This window comes from Oncorhynchus clarkii, chromosome 1 (assembly GCF_045791955.1).
Source record: "Oncorhynchus clarkii lewisi isolate Uvic-CL-2024 chromosome 1, UVic_Ocla_1.0, whole genome shotgun sequence".
Taxonomy (NCBI): domain Eukaryota; kingdom Metazoa; phylum Chordata; class Actinopteri; order Salmoniformes; family Salmonidae; genus Oncorhynchus; species Oncorhynchus clarkii.
In genome coordinates, this window is record NC_092147.1 from 23,875,799 (window position 1) to 23,894,384 (window position 18,586).

Below are 18,586 nucleotides of genomic sequence, written 5' to 3' on the forward strand. Positions count from 1 at the left end.
GTGGCGGTGGGGTTATGGTATGGGCAGGCACAAGCTACAGACAACAAACACAATTGCATTTTATTGATGGCAATTTGAATGCACAGATACCATGACAGGACCTGATTGTCGTGACATTCATCCGCCTACCATCACCTCATGTTTCAGCATGATAATGCACGGCCCCATGTCACAAGGATCTGTACACAATTCCTGGAAGCTGAAAATGACCCAGTTCTTCCATGGCCTGCATATCACCAGACATATCACCCATTGAGAATGTTAGGGATGCTCTGGATCGAAGTGTGCGACAGCGTGTTCCAGTTCCCAACAATATACAGCAACTTTGCACAGCTATTGAAGAGGAGTGGGACAATATTCTACTGGGGAGATGGAGATGTGTCGCACTGTATAAGGCAAATGGTGGTCACACCAGATACTGACTGGTTTTCTGATCCACACCCCTACTATTTTTTTTAAAGGTATCTGTGACCAACAGATGCATATCTGTATTCCCAGTCATGTGAAATCCATAGATTAGGGTCTAATGAATTTATTTCAATTGATTGATTTCCTTGTATGAACTGCAACACAGTAAAATCTTTGAAATTGTTGTTGCAGTTTATATTTTTGTTCAATGTACGTGTGTGTGAATACTTGCGATTGTGAGTGTGTGTTCTGACCTGGGTGGACCACAGGTTGAGCTGTTTGAGAGAGGGCAGCTTGATGAGCTGTTCAGCACAGGCACTGGTGACATTGGTAAAGGCAAGACTCAGGTTCTCCAGGTTCCCAAAGGAGCCAGAGCTCAGTAGCCTTGCAAGGTCTGCATCCTACAGAGAGACAGAAAGACATGGTCGGACACAGAGGCAGCGAGAGACATAATAAAGCTGTTTGAGTTTAATTGAGACGGAGGGTCTGGGAGAGACATGTAGAAAAAAGGAAACCAAATCCTACCACATTTGAACATTTAGTTAATCATATGTTCATATGAAAGAAAAACGAATAACCTTTAAGGGAATGGGAGTAGCATAATAAAAGCCAATCTCACCGTAGACTTGGAGGGCAGAGTAAGTCGGGTTGGGCCTCCTTTTCTTTGCTGAGGGAGAAAGGGAAACAAATCGTTGACTGATTACAGCCGGCATTGCAGTTCCTCATTCAGACAGCAGGTGGTGTCTGTGAACAATGTGCCACCGATGAAATATATGAGGTCTTTTAAATTAGATAAAGGGTTAATATTTCCATGAAGTAACAACAGAGAAAGATTAGGTAACACAGAAGAATGAATAGATATCTCTAGCTGTGTCGACGGTGTAGAGTAGTAACAGTTTTAACTGAGCAGATACCACAGCTGTCCTCTGATGAACCAGATATCTAGTTTATTTTGTGGAAACATTGCAGAATAATTGTGAACGCGGTGCGAGGTTGAGCGTGTGGTGTTTGAGCCTTTGTTGGTTTACAGTAGTAACTCACCAGCTCTTTGAGCTCCCTCTGCCTGTCACACAGCTGCTCGTACATGTGAAGGCCCACCGGAGTGCTCTCCAGGGTGGAGATGATCTGCAGCTGGGTGTCCTTGTTCTCCATGATGTTGTACTCCAGCATCAGACACAGGATCTGAAACACACACACTTGGGTCACTTCTGCTTCCTGTACACTTATACCTCTCTGCCACACACTCACACACTAATAAAAACCGGTCAGCTCTGTGCTACGGGTGCACACACACACCTCAACCATGGTTTGGTTCCCACGCAGAGCCAGGAGCATGCAGGGTCCAAGCTTGTTTTCAGCCAGGGACAGGAGGAACTTCTTCGTTTTGTAGCAGGAACCCATAAGGATGTGGACCTGGAGGAGAGAATCAAATGTCAAGTCCAGCCAATTAGAACAGAAGGTGGCATGAGGGTTAGGATTATTAGGGTAAGAACACCAAACACTCACCATGCTGGCAAAGAGCTCCCCATCATCATCACAGGCCACACCCCCTGGACTGTAGAGCTGGAACCAGCCATCCTTTCCAGAGCGCACACTGAGCAGACAGGAGTGGACCTGCAACAAGCACACAACCATGAGTACCACACACCCCAACCTAGCACAGAACAAGTGTGAAACAGTGAATAATAGAGCCACACTCACTTCCTGTCTGGGGTCTTCTGCAAACCTCTGAATAACATATTTCAGCTCTCTGTTCAAACAAACAGACAGGTCAGGCACAATCCTCAAGCTTTCCTTACAGATTCATCTGGGCGGTAACTGAATGTAACATTTGTTAAATAAACGTCATGGCTGTAGATACTTACTTTGTGAATTTGGCATGTGCAAGGGCCCTAAAGAGGAGAGAGGTAAGAATAATCATTAAAACATGTAATACACTAATCATGATGAAATGGAACATAACAGATTTAAACACTTCTACCATGTTTACACTCAAACATGCAGTAAGGTATTGAACAGATAGCAGCTGGATTGCATAGGAAATACTGTACAGACCGTTTTTGTTGTTGGTTTGAACGTATCTTCAAAACACACAAATACAAGTCCATGTGAAGCTCTTAGGGTGTGTGTGGGGGTTCTGTCTGACTCATTCATTCTGGGAGTTGTGTCGGAGTGTTTTGCCATTTCTAACGACACCTGGATGCTTAGATTAGGCTCTGGTGCGCAGGTGAGCAGCAGGTGAGTCTCCCGGCTGTGACAACAACAGTCCTCTTTAGGTGACTGGTAATGAGGGCCAGGGCTGAGGAGCCAATTACAGCAGCAAGCCCGGAGCCCATCCCATCCCCCATCAGGGCCCCTCAGCAGCACACCCACGTCAACACCAATCCCAGGATCCTACACCTCAGAGAGAGGCCCTCACCCACAGTCCCAGCCGTGGGTGAGGGCGAACTTACGGGCGATTCACAATATATACTGTGTATAATTTTTTATCTAAATAAGTTTTGTTGTACAATTCAGGGGCAATCACCATACCCTAGCTCAAGACCAAAAATGGCCATTAAAAAAAAAAGTAGGCTATAAAAATTGTTGACAAAAAAAGTTGACTAAAATCCTTCCAATCACAATTAAAATGCAACGACAGTTAAGGGTATTGTACAGCTGCCTTTAGGACCATGCGGAGTGTCGCTCTGAGAAGCTGCCAGCCTACATGCTTTTCTCTCACTAAGAAAGTAGAAAGCAGAAACTGTGTCAGACAGTTTGCTTTGCCGGTCTGCCGTTAAGGCTCTGAATTTAATGTTGGCATTTGAACTAGGCCTTGTAAGTCTCACGGCCAGCTGTTTTATTCACCGGTTACTTTCACATTGATGTCAACATAGGCGGCATATCCAATAGGCTTGGGGAAGTTAAGCTTCACCGAAAGTTTTAAAAAATTGCTATATAAAATGACTTGTGCATATACATAAAAATACAAATGAAAAATACTACACCAAAGAAGATCATTAGCATGTTTTAAAACGAGCCTACCAGATAACTGATTGTTGTATTGCAGTGGTCAGTGGAAAACAGTTAAATAGGCCTAAGCAAATCACAATATTTAAAAATACAATCGTAGGAAAAACAGCTTAGAAAGGAATGGCTATTAATGAAATGAGAAAACAAAGAAAAGACTAAATCTGTTTCCAGTTATCAAAATGATCAACTCCCAATTAAGCAAACAGTAGCCTATCTTATTGGAACCAGCGGAGAGCATGGGCCATATCGATATCGCTGACCTCAACAAACACCTTTGGGATGAATTGTGACGCCTACTGCGAACCAGACCTAAATCGGCCAATATCAGCGCCCGACCTCACTAATGCTTGTGTCTGAACCGAAGCAAGTCCCCGCAGCAACGTTCCAACATCTCGTGGAAAGCCTTTCCAGAAGAGTGGAGGCTGTTATAGCAGCAAAGGGGGGACCAACTTCATATTAATGCCCAAGATTTTGGTATGAGATATTCAACGAGCTGGTGTCATACTTTCAGTTCATAAACCATGTGCAATGGAGTCGGTGCATCGAACATCTCTTACCAACTATTTTGGCATCTGTATGGCACAGCTGTCAATTTTTGGGTCCTTATATTAAACTGGTATACTTTTTTATTCATTACAATTTTCTTCAACCAATGTTGGTCTTTAATGCTGGGCCAACAGACAAGTTCCTTACTTTCTCCTACTTCCACTTGCCTCTTCGATGTTTGCAGTAATGCTGCAATTAGTTGGTTGTAATTTTGGAAAGAGCAGACATGTACATATTATTTTGCTAGCTGCATGTGTGATACAACTCCACCAGTCATAATTATGACATCATTTACAAAGATTATACTTTTCATTTGATCAATTAGTATATTTGAGTTTAACCGTAATATTTGTTCTGTCTTTTCTGGTTAAACTGAAATTGCAACCAACTTTCTTGTTTTAAAAATAGCGATATTGTGGAGATGATTTCATTTTCAAATAACTGAAAGTGAAAGGTTGTAATCTGAATGAAGGGAAAAAGGCCATGGTTGAACACGGGGTCAGCAATTCTTATTAATCTGCTAGAGAACCAGTTTGGATTTAAGTATAGCTTCTGTATGACTGAAGAATTTAGTGAGGTCTAATGCTTTAAGGGCAGTATACTTACTCTTTGGGGAAGGGGATGGGCTGCAGCAGACTGGCCAGGGCTGGTCTCCAGTCATCGTAGTCAGACCTGAGTGGTTGGAGAGAGAAAGTGAATGATAGAAAGAGGTACACAACAGAAAGGGGTACACAGAATGAGAGCAAAGGGCTGGTCACCAAGGGAATCACAAGAGGTAACCTGAGTATAGTCCCATGATGCCAAAAAATCCATTAATTCAAATGGTACGAGGATCAGATTCATGTCTGTTAAGTAACAGTGTCGTTGTTACAGACACACTATTTAGTTCATTCCCCCTATTCTCACACACATAATATAACATCTTGCTCGACAGCGGTCACATCCATGTCATCCATCCATTCAGAGAGACACACTAAGCAGCACTCCCTCCTTTTGAATTATTCCCCAGTAGGACAGAGTCAGCAGCTGTGTCCAGCTGCTCAGCACAGCCCACACAGATAGCACCACATATTCATTATTGTTTACACTTAGGGCTTTTTCACAAAATTTTGTTTGCAGGGATTTTTCTGACATTGAAATCCTTGGACGGGCAGGGCCTATGCATTTTCTTTGGGCCACATATGCTCGCTCATAACAGTGAAAAATAGAGAAGAAAAAAAATATATATTTATATATACAGTGCCCTCCATAATTATTGGGACAGTGAAGCCTTCTCTTTTTTTTGGCTCTATACTTAACTTTGAATTTGGAATCAAACAATGACTAGAACGGTAAATTGCAGACTGTCAGCTTTAATTTGAGCGTATTTCCATCCATATCGGGTGAATTGTTAAGAAATCACAGCACTTATTGTACACCCATATTAGGGGAGAAAAAGTATTGGGACAAATTCACTTGCGTATTAAAAAGTTCTGTATTTGGTCCCATATTCATAGCACTCAATGACTACGTCAAGTTTGTTACTCTACAAATTGGTTGGATGCATTTGCTGTGTGTTTTGTTTGTGTATGATATGTGTTTCTGTAATAAACTGTATACATGTATATTAATTAAATACATTATCGGGATCGAAAAATGCTTTCAGTGTCAATTTAAAAGACTAAAAGAGATAAAGTATGTAGGGAAGATAATGGGCCTACAATACCAGTCAAAAGTTTGGACACAGCCACTCATTCCATGTTTTTTTGGGCTCCCGAGTGGCGCAGTGGTCTAAGGCACTACATCTCAGTGCTAGAGACGTCACTACAGACACCCTGGTTCGAATCCAGGCTGTATCACAACCGGCCGTGATTGGTAGTCCCATAGGGCGGCACACAATAGCTGTAACACAAAATGTAGAGTAAGTCAAGGGGTATGAATACTTTCTAAAGGGACTCTACATAGAGTTGTAGGAAATCAGCTTTAAAACGGCAAAAATGTCTTGGCTCCTTGGAGAAATGTGTACAATTGCAGGAAAATGGTCTGCAAGTCTTAAGTGCCTTCTGGAAGGTTCTCCCATCTCTTCAGAGGAGCTCTGTCAGAGTCACCATCGGGTTCTTGGTCACCTCCCTGACCAAGGCCCTTCTCCCCCAAATGCTCAGTTTGGCCGGGCGGACAGCTCTAGGAAGAGTCTGGTTCAAAACTTCTTCTATTTAAGAATGATGGAGGCCACTGTGTTCCTGCGGACCTTCAATGCTTTGGTACCCTTCTCCAGATCTGTGCCTCGACAAAATCCTGTCTCGGAGCTCTATGGACAATTCCTTCGACCTCATGGCTTGGTTTTTGCTTCGACATGCACTGTCAACTGTGGGACTTTATATAGACAGGAGTGTGCCTTTCCAAATCATGTCCAATCAATTGAATTTATCACAGGTGGACTCCAATCAAGTTGTAAAAACAGCTCAAGGATGATCAATGGAAACAGGATGCATCGGAGCTACATTTCGAGTCCTATAGCAAAAGGTTTGAATACTTATGTAAATAAGGTATTTCTGCCTTTTATATTTAATACATTTGCAAAAAATTCTAAAGACAAATTGAAAGCAGGTTATTATGGGTTATTGTGTGTAGATTGCTGAGGATTGTATTTTTTTTATCCATTTAGAATAAGGCCGTAACGTAACAAAATGTGTAAAAAGTCAAGGGGTCTGAATATTTCCCGAAGGCACTGTAGGCCTATCAGACTGGCCTACCATAAAAGACAATGGAGAAAATGCATCCCATAACATTTTAACATGGAAATAGATGTTCTACCATTTAGCCTACAGTAGCAGCCAATGTGTGGTGTTCAATGTAAGACTACATTCAATGAGACTTAAGAAAAAAACATGTAGTGATTGACATTAACCTGTTAATCCACTTGTCCTTCAGACAAATGAGGTGACTGAAAATGTTGTGTTGTTTGATGCAAGAAACCAGTTTACAAAATGTAATGAATTATTCCCATAAAATTATAACAGAGAATCAGACACATTATGCTACTCTCTGCCTATTGGCTACTTAGCTTATTTAAGCCTGTCTCAAAATACAACACTGCCCCTTTCAGACAGAAAAAAATGCTCTTTACCTGACTCGCTTTTCAAAGACATCTAGTAATGTACATGTTTTGTGCTCTTGTAGGAAGCAATCACTCCCCCATTGCTGACTAGAAATTAGCCATAACTGGGCTAATAATTCACTTACTAGGAAAGAATATGAAGAAATGTACATGCAGCTCTTGCTTTGATCTCAAAACAAGTGCATCTACTCGCCACCAGTCATACTGTAAACACAGTCCAGTTCAAAGTGAATGGCACAGATCCATATATGGCAATGGTCTATTTGCTTATAGGTATACTGCAGCTCTGATTGGTTATGGTGCACCAGTCCGTGTAGAGTATAGGTCTGATTAGTGCCTGTCAATGCAATAGAATCCTACTCCAATGCACTCTGCCGACAAGAAAATATTTTGCTTAGTTTGCTTTGTTTCGATATGTTACATTGAAAGTGTCTAATATTGAGTTGATTCGATCACCAGTCACACAAAGGGAAACGTTGATAGTGTTAACTAAAGGGGAAAACTAGAAAGATGAGAAGTTCAATCTCGCACTTCTCTGCGCGGTCTGATACTTCTGCGTGGCAGTCCTGGGGGAGCTGCATGCCCACGCGCAGCTTAGAGGGAACATTGGCCCCAACCTTCATATTACTTCCGCATGTGTGAGGAAACTGTGACATGCAGCCAACAAAGAAGACATGACTCTGCGTCAGATGCGCTCATAAATGCACACCGCTACACACAAAACGTTTCAGAGATATCAAGTTACAATATTGCATGCATTTAATCAAATGCTTGCAGTCAAACAACCGATAATACTGCGCACCTCTGATTCTTTTCCTGTGTTTCGACCAGACTGTGTTTTCACCTGCAGCGAACTGCACCACAGTATGAATGGAATGGGACCGAGACCACCCTATTTGAACTGCACCACAGTATGAATGGAATGGGACCGAGACCACCCTATTTGAACTGCACCACAGTATGAATGGAATGGGACCGAGACCACCCTGTTTGAACTGCACCACAGTATGAATGGAATGGGACCGAGACCACCCTGTTTGAACTGCACCACAGTATGAATGGAATGGGACCGAGACCACCCTGTTTGAACTGCACCACAGTATGAATGGAATGGGACCGAGACCACCCTGTTTGAACTGCACCACAGTATGAATGGAATGGGACCGAGACCACCCTGTTTGAACTGCACCACAGTATGAATGGAATGGGACCGAGACCACCCTGTTTGAACTGCATCACAGTATGAATGGAATGGGACCGAGACCACCCTATTTGAACAAACCACAGTATGAATGGAATGGGACCGAGACCACCCTGTTTGAACTGCACCACAGTATGAATGGAATGGGACCGAGACCACCCTATTTGAACAAACCACAGTATGAATGGAATGGGACCGAGACCACCCTGTTTGAACTGCACCACAGTATGAATGGAATGGGACCGAGACCACCCTATTTGAACAAACCACAGTATGAATGGAATGGGACCGAGACCACTCTATTTGAACAAACCACAGTGTGTTGTCACCCGAGTGCAGATTGTGTTCTGTCCAAACAAACCGATTGTAGTGGGTAAAAGTACCAGAGTAAGAAAAAAACCCTGCTTAAAACAAACTTGGTGTGAAAGCCCCCTTAGACACACACAGACATAGTAAGGCAGGCAGTAAGGGAGAGGCATTACAGGGCCGAGATGATACTCGTTAATATCAGGCAAGGAAACAAAACATGAAGCAGATTTAACTTCTTCAGAAAAACAGCCCTGATGTTGGAAACAGAGTCACATGTATTTATTTTCCAAGCTATAGCACAATATTTTACATACAGCAGGTTTTTAAAGGACCAAAGAGTTTGTTCTGCTTTGTGTTTTCATTTTTTCCAAGGAAAAAGTATTGCGATACTGGTATCGTCACAGCCCTAAGTAACAGTAGTGGTAACTCACAGCATTTTGAGGATGAGTGCGAAGCAGCCCAACACGCGGTCGGCCTGGGCAGGCAGCTGGATTGACAGGGCGTTGAGTGCGGGGCTGACCAGCAAACAGTCGATCAGGTTGGGCTCACTGTTGCTTCCCGCTGGGCCCTTCCGCCTGGCGTTGGCAGTGTTGTTGTTGCGTTCCAACTCCACCAGGATCTCACTGGAGTTGACGATGGAGGGCGGGGGAGAGAGGGGCAGTGTGGGAGAAGGGGAGAGGGGAGCTGAGGGGGGAGGGGAGAGGGGCAGCAGGGACGTTGGTGGAGGTGTGGGGGGCTCTGGGCGCAGCAGGCGGAGGGGCAGGGGGGGTTTACGCTCATTCTGTTGCTGGCAGCCGTTCCTGATCTCCTTCAGACTTGGGGAGTTGTCCCGGCTAGACAGCAAGAGAGTGGGCAAGAGGAGAGAGAGATATTGATGGAGAGGGGAAAATATTGTGTAAGAGAGGAATGGAGAAAGTCACAGTATCACACATTGAATAATAATTTCAAGACTACAACATTGAGGCCCATAGTAAGAATGCATGTCATTCTGTTGGGGTTGTATGTCTCTGTTACAACCCCTGTGTACTTAGAGGGAGAGTGAGGAGAGCCATGTAACCGAGCGATGATTCTCTGGTGTGACAATGTCACGGAAATGTAGCAAATGTCCTCTCACGGGGGCTGAGGACCCAGTGGCTCAGGGTGATGATGTTATGATAACCAATTAGATGACTCATTACTCAAGTCAACATCTCATTTAAAATGTTTAAAGGAGAGGAGAATAGCCTATGCTAACCTGGGAGGTTTATTTGGCCATTGAGTCTAGTCTGTGTGGTGGTTCTACAGAACACTACAGTAACAGTACATCACTCACCTGTTGATTAACTCCTCATAGCAGGAGTAGATGGCAGCCAGGCACACTGCCACCAGGTTGGGCAGGACGCGGGGGTGAGGGCATTGCCCGGAGGGACCATGCATGCTGAAACACAGCCACACACAAAATTAGCATTCAATACCCTAAACACCCTCCATCGAACGTGGAGAAAACACAAAATAAACAAGGGGGTGCTGTTGATATATCTAGGCCCTGAGTTTTGGGTTGGTGGAGAAAACGCAAAATAAACAAGGGGGTGCTGTTGATATATCTAGGTCCTGAGTTTTGGGTTGGTGGAGAAAATTCCAGTCCTAAAAACATGTTGTCACTGACTCACCTGTGAATGAATTTCTTCACGACCTCCATCCCAGCGTTGAGCTCATTTAGAGCTAAGATGTACTCTTGAGTGAAGAGACGCAGTCTGGGGCATTTCCCAAAGTCCTGACAGAGAGAGGAGGCAGAGAAATAAACATGGGGATAGAGAGGACAAGAGGCAGTATAGTGAGCTTTGACTCACTCCAATATATGACCACAGAAGAAAACAGACATAAACAAACTGAGCGTGACCCTTGACAGGAAATAAGATGGAAAACTCAGCTCACCATGTTGTGTTTGAGGATTCTCTGGACCACAGGGGTGAACACTTCAATCACAACCATCGACCGGGGACGCTCCCGACAGTGCTGCACAAACACACAAACACCATTTAACAGTAGCTAGATGTCAGATTTTCATGTCAATATTCTAAAATCCGCATCAACAAAATATGCACATTTTCCCACCATAAGTTTTAATCTATAACCTGATAAACTGCATGGTTTCCCAAGTCGTACTGGGAGGACCACACACTCCATGTCATCGCGTGACTCCAATTTTACTTCGATATGATGGTTATTATATCAATATTTGCACATAAAGGCGTTTCGACCGCCATTTCTCACGTAATTGATTTTACTGGCATAAAAAGATCACACCATATCAAACTAACAAATGATCTGTCGGCATTTATAAAATTGTACCGAAACGCCGTTTCCATCTCAGCCATCTAAATGTTCTATTAACTAGGCCCGGAAAAACTAACTGTGCTGTTAATGATAGCCATGGTTGTAAAGAGTTGAAATCCTCTGCTCCAACAATGGCCCTAGGGTGAGGGACATCAGTGTGTTTGATTCCTCAAGTCCTACCGGGCCTAGATCTCGGATCCTCTGTCTCGCAAAAACACACAAGACCGCCCTCTTGACAATGCCTAAAGGCCTCTACACACTTCATGCAAACTACGCTCCGTCGCTCTGTTTGCATAGGGTGTAGGGCCCTTCAGCCAGCTACGCCCCCGAAAAGCTAGCAATTGTATGGGGCGGGTGGAGGCATTTCAAGCTGAATAGTGATATTACTACTAGCACTAACTAAGTACCTAGACAGTTATGATTTTGACAACAGGTTGAGGTGAAATGTTTGGGCCCCATCTTTACCTTGCAGAAGAACTCACACAGGTCCGGTGGAGGGTGGTTCTTTTCCAGGAGAGGAGCGATGGCCTAGGGACACACAGAGATACCAGAGACAGGACTGATCAATACAACTTCACAATTTCCCCAACCATGCTATCTTGTATTTACAATGGCCCTTTGCCAGCAACCTGTCATGGGCCAATAAACTCTGCTATCCTAGTATAATTCCCAAGAGTTACTGCAGAAGTCAACTTAAAAGTACACAGCTGTCCCTATTATCCTCTAGGGCTGTATTATCTTAGCTCTCAATTCGCCTCAAGACAGGTAAATAAGGTGAGCAGCTGTTCGTATGCAACAAGTGTAGATTTAACTGTACCTCGTGTGCTGCAACAGTTTAATAATGCAATCATCCTATGATTCAAGTGGCCAGGGTCCATAGGGGTATGGACACAAACACATCCAGATGAATACACCATTACACTGTAACAATAGTAAGTGGGCATAATCTGACTAGCATCCACACGAACACCAGTGGGTGCCGCTGCTACGGAATAGCTGTCCATCATCAAAGCTGCTATCCAGGGGCCTATTGCTAACCTGCTCGACACGCCTTCTGAGCTGCAATAATAGGCAAAAAAATGTGCAGTCTCAGCAGTTTGACCAGGTTTTTACCTGTCGAACAGGTCACTTTCACTAAACTTCGCCATTGCTAAACTACAAAATTGTTTCTGTCCAGTCACTGACGTAATAATATGAACAAAGAAAGCATGGCAATTTACAATTACAGGAAGCTGGCGTTCTAGAAGCTAGTGCTTCCATTCCCCTTTAAACTCACCACAATGATGTTCTCATGGTCCTGAGAGCTGAGGTTGGTGTTCTGGGGAGGCAGAGGGCACAACAGAAGTGGGACAGGTATGATCAGAGAGCGAGAGCAGACAAACAAATTGAAAAGAGCCACTCCCAAACTGACAAACAGTTCTGACTCTGCCAAACAGCAGGCATCTGTGTGTTTTGAGCTGAGCTCCCAGCAGCAGGTGTGTGTATTGTAGTGTGTGTATTGTAGTTGTGGTGTGTGTATTGTAGTGGGGGGGGGGGGTGTATTGTAGTGTGTGTGTGTGTGAGATGACTGCGGGCGTGCGTGTGTGCGAGGCCAGCAGATTGGCATACCTCGGCCAGCAGGGTGGAGATGATTTGCAGCGGGGCCTGGTGAATGGACTCGTCCTGCAGGGGAGAGGTCAAGGCCATGTCCACCAGTGATCTGATCTCCTTCAGAACCACCTCCCAGCGACTCGGGTTGTTCAGAACCTTACGGTACTTATAGATCTTTTTCTGGTTAGAAAATAGAGGCACACACATAACCACATACAGATTAACTACAATAGGCTTCAAGCCTTTGGGACACAATGTTGCTTTATAGGCTTATCAAACCAATGCAAAGATACATGAGGGAAACGCATGCATTACAGGACGAATGCATCTGAGGCCCATGGGCATCGACCTCCGAGGGTGCCCCAAATAAGAAAAAAATTATTTGATTTAATAATATTTAAATAAAAGTAACTTTCAAAACATTTGTGCAGTTTTATAATGCTATTCTACACATTTTGTCATAAGGCCAAGATAAAATGTTTCAGTTTTAAGGCAAGTTTCCTGCTATTCTACACATTTTGCCTTGAAGTTATGAGAACATTTTGGAATTGTAAAGCACATTTCCTTTAATTCTACACATTTTCCTATCACATGCTATTTGGGGAGCCCCCGACCTCCAGTGGGACCCCTTCCCACGTGCCCTGTCCATGTAGCTCTCCGTGTAGCCTACAAATAAAATCTCTGTGCAAAGTTCTGTGAGTCTTGTTGAACACAAACCAATTAATACTTCATCATAGTAATCCTACCTTCCACTGCAGGGAATGAAACCACTGGTCCCGCAGATAGCTGTTGGCTGCCTGTTAGGGCACACAGACCATCAGGTAACAGATCGAAAGCACACATGCACGTCATGTTACATGAAGAGGGAGGGAGGGTACAGGGCATACCTGCAGGAGGACAGTGCCCCCGGGGAAGCTGAGCTGCACACAATATTTGGGGGCATTATCCCAGGAGAGCAGCTGCAGGTCCTCTATGGTACTGTAGGACAGGGCAGCCTCCATGTACCCCGTGGGCTAGAGACCATGAGAGAAATAATGTCAACCACTCATTCGTACATGCTACACACGCTGGCTGTACATTTGTATAGACAAATACAAGGCCAACAGACAGGCTATCACAGTGTTCCAAACAATTTCTCATTGGGAAGTCATAATGATCACTGTACTGATGACCAATGTTTCCTCAAAGCTGCGGACAGAAGAAATATCAGAGCGGGCAGAGAAGCACGAGATTGAACGTCACTCAACTTTCTTGAGTTTTCCACTCTTAACACTATCAACCTTTCTCTTTACTGTGGGAATTGTGATCGAATCAACACAATATTAGCCATTTTCAATGCAACATACCAAAACAAAACAAACTACTATGCAAGAGTTAATATGTCAAACTAATTATGTAAGAGATTTTGTTGTGGGCAGAACGCACCGGAGTAGGATTCTATCTTTGAAAAGCGAGTCAGGTAAAGAGCTTTTTTTCCTGTAAGGGGCAGTTGGGTTTTGAGACAGGCTTGAATAAGCTAAGTAGCCAATAGCCATAATGGTAATGTAATAATGATGCATTTTAAACTGGTTTTTTTGCATCAAACACCACAACAACATTTTTAGTCACCTTGTCTGAAGGACAAGTGGATAAACAGGTTAATGTCCAGCCCTGCATGTTTTTTTTCTCCAAAAAGTGTAATGGAATGTAGTCCTACATCGAACACAACACACAGGCTGAACAATAGAACAGCTATTGCCATGTTAAAATGTTATTGGATGCATTTTCTTCATTGTTTTTGATGGTAGGCTACTCTGTTAGGACTACATTATGATCAAATAGCCCCAGAAGCCTACTTGACTACTGTTAAAACTAACTTAAAGCAGGTACAGCCTCAGTGTTCACAGTAAACGTGCATCGGAAGTTGCACAGAATTTTCACAACATTCATGTTTGCGCTCAGCAGACCTGAAATTTGCCCAGTGATGGAAATAATTAGAAGAGGCATTGCTGACGACTTGTACAAGGCAGTATTCAACACCCAACATAGCTGTCCATAGAGCACAGGGATGGGAAACTTTGATGGGGGTGGGGGCATATTTTTATGTTCAATTTTTTTTTTTTAAATACGTGTTTTAACAATTAACGTCAATTATCTAAAAACACGTAAACTCTGATTTATTTCATATTTTCACATATGTTGTAGCTTAAATCCTAATTTCCATCATCTGAGGTTTATGTGTTGTGCCCACCATCGGTTGAGACACAACATGCTCTTGAATACAGGGTGGGTGTCATTTCAGTCAAACAAAGAAAATGTACAGAATGGACCTATCACTAAAAACCACTGCAATTTAGTTGGTACAGGTACACTATTGAAATTTATTTGAAATTTTAACTTCTAATTACTACTACAAATATGGCCCAAGGTCCACCCACTGCTGAATGTCAACTTAAAGTGGTCATGACTATTATATTATCTATATTTCTATGATTTCAATGGGTTTCCTATGGAAGATTGAAAGCATAATTTAAAAGAGATATTCCCATTCAAGTCAACATTCTCTGATGTACATTTATTAGACAAAAAATGACACCCACCCTATATTCAAAAGCACGTTGTGTCTCTAAAGTAGGGTCTAAGCTAGAACATATACACAAATCTTTCTATCTATATATAGTACCAGTCAAAGGTTCGGACAAGCCTACACTTAAGGGTTTTTCTTAATTTTTTACTATTTTCTACATTGTAGAATAATAGTGAAGACATCAAAACTATGAAATAACACATATGAAATCATGTCGTAACCAAAACAGTGTTATCAAATCAAAATATATTTTATATTTGAGATTCTTCAAATAGCCACCCTTTGCCTTGATGACAGCTTTGCACACTCTCTCAACCTGCTTAATGAGGGGGTCACCTGGAATGCATTTCAATTAACAGGTATGCCTTGTTAATTTGTGGAATTAGAACAGCTCAAATAAGCAAAAATAAACAACAGTCCATCATTACTTTCAGACATGAAGGTCAGTCAATACGGAGAATTTGAAGAACTTTGAAAGTTTCTTCAGGTGCAGCCGCAAAAACCATCAAGCACTATGATGAAACTGGCTCTCATGAGGACCGCCACAGGAAAGGAAGACCCAGAGTTACCGCTGCTGCAGAGGACAAATTCATTAGAGTTACCATCTATAGAAATTGCAGCCCAAATAAATGCTTCAAAGCTCAAGTAACAGACACATCTGAACATAAACTGTTCAGAGGAGACTGTGTGAATCAGGCCTTCGTGGTCAAATTGCTGCAAAGAAACCACTACTAAAGGACACCAATAAGAACAGATTCCTCCTTGGGCCAAGAAACACGATCAATGGAGATTAGACTTGTGGAAATTTGTCCTTTGGTCTGGAGTCAAAATTTGACATTTTTGGCTCCAACCTCGGTGTCTTTGTGAAATGCGGTGTGGGTGAACGGATGATCTCCACATGTGTATTTCCCACCGTAAAGTATGGAGGAGGAGGTGTTATGGCGTGGGGATGCTTTGCTGGTGACACGGTCTGTGATTTATTTAGAATTCAAGGCAAACTTAACCAGCATGGCTACCACAGCAATACTCCATCCCATCAGGGTTGGGCTTAGTGAGACTATAATTTGTTTCTCAACAGGACAATGAACCAACACACATCTAGGCTGTGTAAGGGCTATTTTACCAAGAAGGAGAGTAATGGAGTGCTGCGTCAGATGACCTGGCCCCCACAATCCCGACCTCAAGCAAATTGAAATGGTTTGGGATGAGTCGGACCACAGAGTGAAGGAAAAGCAGCAAACAAGTGCTCAGCATATGTGGGAACTCCTTCAAGACTGTTGGAACACTGCTGAGGGGACTTGCTTCCATTCAGCCACAAAGGCATTAGTGAGGTCAGGCACTGATGTTGGGCGATTAGGCCTGGCTCGCAGTCGGCGTCACAATTCATCCCAAAAGTGTATGTTGGGGTTGAGGTCAGGGCTCTGTGCAGGCCAGTCAAGTTATTCCAGACCGATCTCAACAAACCATTTCTGTATGGACCTTGCTTTGTGCACGGGTGCATTGTCATGCTGATAAAGGAAAGGGTCTTCCCCAAACTGTTGACAAAGTTGGAAGCACAGAATAGTCTAGAATGTCATTGTATGCTTCAGCTTTAAGATTTCCCTTCACTGCAACTAAAGATCCTGAACCATGAAAAAACCGCCCCAGACCATTATTCCACCTCCACCAGACTTTACAGTGGGCACTATACATTGGAGCAGGTAGCGTTCTCCTGGCATCCGCCAAACCCAGATTCGTCCATCAGACTGCCAGATGGTGAAGCGTGATTCATTACGACTGGACTGCCGACGTGATCGCACGATTTGGTCTCAACCGGCTATTCTGTTACGATGTCACCGAAGAACCATCTGCTAGCCCCAGCCCGCTAGCTTTCTGAACGCTGTGTCCCCTGCTCACCTAACGTAATAGTGACTACCGAACGGCACCCTGACTCACCTATTGCTGCTCTTTTGACCCAATGATCACTCGGCTACACAGCTGATGCCCCCTGGACGGTTTCAATAACACGGTACCTCATTTTGTTTACATGTCTGCCCCAGCCTCGAACTCAAGTCCTGTATGTACATAACTGACCAGCTTTGCCCATTCATCGCCATTTACCCATTGTTGTCTTAGCTCTCCTGATCAACACCTGTGATTGCTTATTGCCCCTCTCTAATGTCAATATGCCTTGTCTACTGCTGTCTTGGCTAGTTCTTATTGTTTAATTTCACTGTAGAGCCCTCAGTCCTGCTCAACATGCATTAAATATCTCTTTTGTCCCATCCCACACACATGCGGAGACCTCACCTGGCTTAACTGGTGCCTCAAAAGACTAAACCTCTCTTATCTTCACTCAACACATAGGTTTACCTCCACTGTACACACATACATTGTGCCCTGAATCTATTCTACCACGCCCAGAAATCTGCTCCTTTTACTCTCTGTTCCCAACGCAGTTGACAACCAGTTCTTATAGCCTTTAGCTGGACTCTTATCCTACTCCTCTGTTCATCTGGTGATGTAGAGGTTAACCCAGGCCCTGTAGCCCCCAGATCCACTCCTATTCCCTAGGCACTATCATTTGTTGACTTCTGTAACTGTAAAAGCACTGGTTTCATGCATGTTAACAGAAGCCTCCTCCCTACGTTTGTTTTATTCACTGCTTTAGAACACTCCGCCAACCCTGATGTCCTAGCCGTGTCTGAATCCTGGCTTAGGAAGGCCACAAAAAAATATGAAATTTCCATCCCCAACTACAACATTTTCTGTCAAGATAGAACTGCCAAAGAGGGTGGAGTTGCAATCTACTGCATGCTACCCAGGTCTGTGCCCAAACAGTTTGAGCTTCTACTTTTAAAAATCCACCTTTCCAGAAATAAGTCCCTCACTGTTGGCACTTGTTATAGACCCCCCTCAGCCCCCAGCTGTGCCCTGGACACCATATGTGAATTAATTGCCCCCCATTTATCTTCAGAGTTCGTACTGTTTGGTGATCTAAACTGGGATATGCTTAACACCCCGGTTGTCATACAATCAAAGTTAGATGCCCTCAATCTCTCACACAAATTATCAAGGAACCTGCCAGGTACAATCCTAAATCCGTAAACACGGGTACCCTCATAGATATCATCGTGACCATCCTGCCCTCTAAATACACCTCTGCAGTCTTCAACCAGGATCTCAGCGATCACTGCCTTATTGCCTGCATATGTAATGGGTCTGCGGTCAAACGACCACCCCTCATCACTGTCAAACGCTCCCTAAAACACTTCAGCGAGCAGGCCTTTCTAATCGACCTAGCCCGGGTATCCTGGAAGGATATTGACCTAATTTCATCAGTAGAGGATGCCTGGTTATTCTTTAAAAAGTGTTTTCCTCACCATCTTAAATAAGCATGCGCCATTCAAAAAAATATAGAACTAAGAATAGACATAGCCCTTGGTTCACTCCAGACCTGACTGCCCTTGACCAGCACAAAAACATCCTGTGGTGTACTGCATTAGCACCGAATAGCCCCCGCGATATGAAACTTTTCAGGGAAGTTGAGAACCAATATACA

At 43.6% G+C, this 18,586-nt stretch overlaps 1 protein-coding gene across 2 annotated transcripts in view; it reads right to left on the reverse strand.

Moving 5' to 3' along the window:
• LOC139391190 (c-Maf inducing protein) overlaps positions 1 to 18,586 on the reverse strand; it is a 43,990-nt gene that overhangs the window by 6,798 nt on the left and 18,606 nt on the right. For both annotated transcript variants that reach the window (XM_071138825.1, XM_071138912.1), the window contains exons 2-18: positions 13,367 to 13,492; positions 13,226 to 13,276; positions 12,498 to 12,659; positions 12,166 to 12,207; positions 11,355 to 11,417; positions 10,488 to 10,568; positions 10,223 to 10,326; positions 9,886 to 9,990; positions 9,005 to 9,406; positions 4,573 to 4,638; positions 2,274 to 2,300; positions 2,110 to 2,158; positions 1,915 to 2,022; positions 1,705 to 1,821; positions 1,450 to 1,590; positions 1,028 to 1,075; positions 663 to 809 (exon numbers count right to left, since the gene is read on the reverse strand). In XM_071138825.1, the coding sequence (XP_070994926.1) occupies positions 663 to 809; positions 1,028 to 1,075; positions 1,450 to 1,590; positions 1,705 to 1,821; positions 1,915 to 2,022; positions 2,110 to 2,158; positions 2,274 to 2,300; positions 4,573 to 4,638; positions 9,005 to 9,406; positions 9,886 to 9,990; positions 10,223 to 10,326; positions 10,488 to 10,568; positions 11,355 to 11,417; positions 12,166 to 12,207; positions 12,498 to 12,659; positions 13,226 to 13,276; positions 13,367 to 13,492 (1,839 nt within the window). The remainder of the gene's footprint in view (positions 1 to 662; positions 810 to 1,027; positions 1,076 to 1,449; positions 1,591 to 1,704; positions 1,822 to 1,914; positions 2,023 to 2,109; positions 2,159 to 2,273; positions 2,301 to 4,572; positions 4,639 to 9,004; positions 9,407 to 9,885; positions 9,991 to 10,222; positions 10,327 to 10,487; positions 10,569 to 11,354; positions 11,418 to 12,165; positions 12,208 to 12,497; positions 12,660 to 13,225; positions 13,277 to 13,366; positions 13,493 to 18,586) is intronic.